A 6000-nucleotide genomic window follows, 5' to 3' on the forward strand; every position below is an offset into this window, starting at 1 on the left:
AGAGACAAGAGGAAGACCTGCAAAACCTGCAAGAGTAAAAGCCTAGGAAATAGAACTTGCATAATCAAATAACTTCTGTGGAGAAAAACTAGCTGGATGAATAAGCAGGTACTTGCCTTGGCAGAGTCATCAGCACAAATGTGAAATGAAAAGAACACAAAGACCCTAAACGAAATTGGTTGAGGGGAAAAAACATAACATAAGAAGTATATGTTGTCCAAAAAGCCTGTTGCCCGAAATAAAGAAAATTACGTCCAAGAAGCAAGTAGGTGATGGAAGTACTGTCTAAAGGTTAGAGAAAGATAAAAGCTGGAGGCAGAGTACTGTAAGTTAGATTTCCCAAGTTGGAGTGAGAAAGTGCACTTGTGTCAAGATGGTAAGTGATGTATGCAAGACCTTTTGAGTATTATGGAAAAGAAGAAACGAGAGTATTCCATTCAGCCCCTCAAGCCTGCTGTGCCATTCTAGATCATCATCAACTTCAGTGCCATTTTCCTGTGCTATCACCATATCCTTCTCTATGTCTGCCTTGAATATACTCGATGACTGAACTTGTACATCCTTCTGGGGTAGAGAATTGCAAACTTTGATATAAGAAATTATCCCCCTTCAGTCCTAAATGCTTTCCCCTTACTCTGTGTTTCTTGGTTCTAGATCCCCACCCATCCCTGAATCCAATTGGGTGATACATTCTCTATGCACCCACGCAGCCCAGCCCCTTAAGAACTGTATATTTCAATCAGATCACCTTTCATTATTCTACACACTTGAGAGTACAGACCTGTTTCCTGCCATCCTGGGAATTAGTCTGCTAAACCTTCACTGCACTATCCTTCCTCAGGTAAAGAGAGAGAACCTGCACACAGTACTTCAGGTGTGAATTCACCAAGATTACCTATGTTTAAAGCAAGGCATCTTTATTTCTATAGTATATTGGACTTCATGCTGTTCATAAAAGATAGGGATCATTGCAAATTCATTATCTGGAGGAAGTTAGTGGAATTAAGGTCATTTGCTTAAGATATGAATAAGTTCTGCCAAGCAGAATAGTTATGAAATGGGAAGTAAGGAACTATGACAAATATAAACTGTTCCTTCTCGTTTGATTATCCTTCAGCCTCTTGGGTACGATTGACCACAACATCCACTTCCAACATTTCGTCACCAGCTGGTTGGGACTGGACTATCTTGGCTTATTTCTCATCTCTCAAACCATACCCAGAACAACTCCTTAAGTGGCTTCCTGTACCACTGCATCTCGCAGCTCCTGTGGATGTAGCTTTAGCCCCTTTTATTTCTTAACTGCATGCTTCTCAACAATGTTAGCTGAAAACACAAATGTCAGTTTTCACAAGTAAGCTGACAACAATACACTTGATCTCATCACTAACCTTCTTGACTCTTCTGCTGTCTTTAAGTGATCAACTGTTTGCCATTGTCCAATCCGGAATGAATTGGAAAGACAAAACCAGTTGTCTTTTAGGATCCTGTACACCTAGCTGTTTCCCTGGTAACGGTCTGAGGCTAACGCAAACAGTTTAGAATCTTGGTATCAACAGATTGAGATCAACAGAGGGCAGCATAGTCACAGACACATTCAAATAGTCTTGTTAAAAGCATGATAAAATGATTCACTGTTGTCAAGGTGTTAAACATTTTCTATCTTCCTCCTAGGAAGACTACGAGAAAGCAATGCGATGGTATGAATCTACTTTGAAGCTACAACCAGAGTTTGCACCAGCTAAAGATCGTCTTCGCACTATCCAGTGCCATTTGTTAATGAAAAAGGAGAGACGCTCTCCATAAGGGTAACACCATTACCATTAGACACAATTATCTGGTGCCTGCTTCAGACCTTTTAAAATGGTGAACACCTAGTTTAATTGAGGGAGATTACATTTGTGAAAATATGGAATATGAAATGAGCTACGGATCAAAGCTTTAAAAAAGTATTGTAACTATCACACCATAATATAATTACTGAAAAGAAGAAATAAATTACATTAAAAACAGATTACAGCAGTATTGAATTTGTATTTTAAATGATAATGTACAAAACTTTAAATGGTTTTAAGTATGCTTTCTGTATGCAGATCAAGTCAGGAAACTTCTAATTCCTTTTGGGAAATACTGGGGACCTGTGTGAAAGTGGAACAATAAATCATTTCTTAACAACTGAAGTTTTTATTTATTTTGTATTCTTATGTGCATCTGTTCTGTAATGTTTGTAAAATCCTGTAGGTGCTGCTCGTGATAAAGACTTTTTTAAATGGATATCAATCCCATTCACTAAAAAGAACAGTCTATACCATTCACTTCAAATACCATTTAAAATTCAGAAATACTGTTTACAGTCTTAATACAAGTAATTTTATGAACACTTTGGTTTTCACAATGAGGTGCAACGTACAAGATGAGTAAATTAATGAAGAAGTGAAAGCTACATTGTTTTCTACTTAGATTTTGATGTTTAGTTCACAAAACACACAGGCAATTCAGGGATTAAATATAATGTGCCAGAATTAGTTTTGAAATAGTATAATATCTAATTCAATAATTTACTTAAGGAAAGGTACAAATTTCAACAAATACATGATAATTAATATTTAGTAACTTGTCCTGTAAAAATTTAAGGTTTACATGGTAATAGTTGAACAGAATCAATCTAACCGGAAGAGCTATCTGCATATTAAGCATTGAATATTGTTCTTGAGTGTATTTTTTTCTTCCTGTGGTTGCCTAAACAGTATGTCGTGTTAGCTTGAGGCAACAAACATTGTTCTTGATGACACTTAATTAACAATGCAGTGTTTAATTCTTCCTTATTGACTTCTTTCCAAATTGTATATCCTTCAGATGGTGTGCTTAATCTACTCTTAAAGCTTGCAGTGTTCTATCAAGCTTTATTTAGAAATAAATTGATTCATTTTTTCTTATATTCATTTCGATTTTACCATAAAGCTACTTATTTTCTTTATTTTTAAAATCTGCCAATATAGTAGTAAATATATTTGAAAGAATATGCAGGAATATTTCCCACATTTCATGTCTGGAAATGGCAACTGCAGGTAAAGGGAACTGGTTAAGAGACAGGAGGACGACTTAGATCATAAAATCTTTCTGATCTAGAGACTGTAGATAATTATTCTAAAACTAAAAAGAGAGACATGTTGCCAAAGCTTTTTCTCTTGCACTCGTAAAAACTAATGCAAAAATGCCAAAATTTCAAACAATCACAACATCATCTCCTGGTGCAGATATTGTGATGATTCTTCCATTCTCACATTTGTCATTGATGTGCTTCAGTAACACACTTTTCAGCGGAACTGTTGATTCCCATTTCCCCAATGAACATCACCACCTGTTGATCTCTTTCTTTCTTTAAGGAATACAAAATTCCTTCTGAATAAAGGGGAGCAATCAAACAAACCTATTAATGTTAAAACCAGAAATTGCTGGAAAAGCTCAGCAGGTCTGGCAGCATCGGTGGAGAGAAATTAGAATTAATGTTTCAGGCTGAGTGACCCTTCCTCATTAGTTCTGAGGAAGGGCCACTCTACCTGAAACATTAACTCTGATTTCTCTCTGCAGATGTTGCCAAACCTGAGCTTTTCCAGAAATTTCTGTTTTGTTTCTGATTTACAGCATCCGCAGTTGATTTGGTTTTTAAACCTATTTATGTTTCTGAGATACCTTTTGCTTTTATGCAATCAAAAGTACAAGTGCTTCACCCACAAATGCAAACTAATCCATATGTACAGAGAATTAAAATGGGTAAATAATTACCTAAGATTCTAGTTGAGTGATTTGTTTAATGCCATTTAGGCTTTAACATAAAATTTCCCAGGATTTGCTGGGAAATAAGAGTTTAATGTGCGTGCCGTTGGTCCTGTATTATAAGTCAGTAATTCTGATGAAGCAAAATGCCAAATTACAAGTTGCCAAATGATTTAGACCATTACAATATGTTTCATTCAGTTAATTTGGACTTCACTGGCTGGAGCTCACCACCCCAGGTTATTCTTGAGAAGGTGGTGATGAGCTCCTTACTTGAACTGTTGCAACCCATTTCAGGTAGGTAGATCCACAATGCTGTTGGGGAGGGGAATTCCAGGATTTTGACCCAGCGACAGTGAAGACACAGCAACATATTCAAAGTTTGTGAGAAGATTTGTAGCTCGGGTGTTCGTTGTTGTGGTTCTGTTTGCTGAGCTGGGAGTTTTTGTTGCAAACGTTTCGTCCCCTTTCTAGGTGACATCCTCAGTGCTTGGGAGCCTCCTGTGAAGCGCTTCTGTGCTGATTCCTCCAGCATTTATAGTGGTTTGAATCTGCCGCTTCCGGTTGTCAGTTGCTGTCCGCTGCAGTGGCTGGTATATAGGGTCTAGGTCGATGTGTCTGTTGATGGAATTTGTGGATGAGTGCCATGCCTCCACGAATTCCCTGGCTGTTCTCTGTTTGGCCTGCCCTATAATAGCACATTCACCAAAAACGGATACCCGCGCAATTTCATCAACAGATGCCGAAGGGAAAGACAACGGAATGAGGATATGCCACAAACCAAAGGACTGGCCACACTCCCATACATCAGGAGCATTTCTGAACTGACAGCCAGACTGCTGCGACCACTAGGACTCATAACAGCACACCAACCAACAGCCACCCTCAGACAACAACTCACCAGGACAAAGGACCCGATACCCAGCATGAGCAAAACCAACGTAGTGTACAAAATCCCATGCAAGGACTGCACAAAACACTACATAGGACAAACAGGAAGACAGCTAACGATCCGCATCCATGAACACCAACTAGCCACGAAACGACACGACCAGCAATCCCTAGTAGCCATACGTTCAGATGACAAACAACATGAATTCGATTGGGACAACACCACTATTATAGGGCAGGCCAAACAAAGAACAGCCAGGGAATTCCTAGAGGCATGGCACTCATCCACAAATTCCATCAACAGACACATCGACCTAGACCCTATATACCGGCCACTGCAGCGGACAGCAACTAACAACCGGAAGCGGCAGATTCAAACCACTATAAATGCCGGAGGAATCAGCACAGAAGCGCTTCACAGGAGGCTCCCAAGCACTGAGGATGTTTCCTAGAAGGGGGACAAAACGTTTGCAACAAAAACTCCCAGCTCGGCAAACAGAACCTCAACAACAGCAACATATTTTTATGTGGTGCTGAGTGGCTTGGAGGGTAAGTTAAACACAGCAGATCAAAGCAAATTTTATAATGAGCAACTCCTATCTACTTCCCAAGCCTGTTCACCACCTACAAGGCACAATCAGGAGTGTAATGAACTTGCTTCAACAATACTTAAGAAGCTTGACACCATCTAAGGCAAAGCAACTCACTTGATCATCCAAAATATTCGCTCCATCACCCACTGATGTTCAGTGTGCACTGCTGCTGCTCTCTGAAATATACACTGAAGAAATTCACCAAGGCTTCGTAGACAGCACCTTCTAAACCAACGACCGCTACCATCTGAAAGGAGAGGCAGCAGATACATGGCAAAACCACCACCAACTGCAAGAGGGCTAAGATTCCTTAGAATTCCTTTCCCCAAAGGACTGTGGATTGGGAATCATAAGTACTTTTGAGGTAGAGGTAAATAGATTCTTGATTACTGAGATGAAAGATCATTAGGGGTACACAGGAATACAGAATTGGAGTTAAAATTGGATTTGCCATGATCTTATTGAATGGCAGAGCAAACTCGAAGGGTCATGTGATTTATTCTTGTTTTTCTTGCTTTGATCTACTTTTATAGCCACAGTATTTACATAGCTTGTCCAGTTTATTTTTTGATCAGTGGTAAGCCCCATATTGGAAGTGTCAGGGTGCGATGGTTAGCTTCCCTGTTATTGGAGGTGATCATTGCCTGACACTTGTGTGGTGAAACCTGAATATTGCCTAAGGCTTGCTGCACTTGAATAAGGACTACTTCAGCATCTGAGGAGTTGCAGTCATCAGTGA

The 6000-nt window shown here is 39.4% G+C and overlaps 1 protein-coding gene across 1 annotated transcript in view; it reads left to right on the forward strand.

Annotated features, from left to right (window-relative positions):
* The window catches only part of ttc17 (tetratricopeptide repeat domain 17), a 94367-nt gene extending 92187 nt beyond the window's left edge, over positions 1–2180 (forward strand). The window contains exon 25 of the mRNA XM_060839078.1: positions 1675–2180. Coding sequence (XP_060695061.1) covers positions 1675–1806 — 132 coding nt within the window. The 3' untranslated portion in view covers positions 1807–2180. The remainder of the gene's footprint in view (positions 1–1674) is intronic.
* Positions 2181–6000: the final 3820 nt, after the last annotated feature.

Source organism: Hemiscyllium ocellatum, chromosome 18 (genome assembly GCF_020745735.1).
Source record: "Hemiscyllium ocellatum isolate sHemOce1 chromosome 18, sHemOce1.pat.X.cur, whole genome shotgun sequence".
NCBI lineage: Eukaryota > Metazoa > Chordata > Chondrichthyes > Orectolobiformes > Hemiscylliidae > Hemiscyllium > Hemiscyllium ocellatum.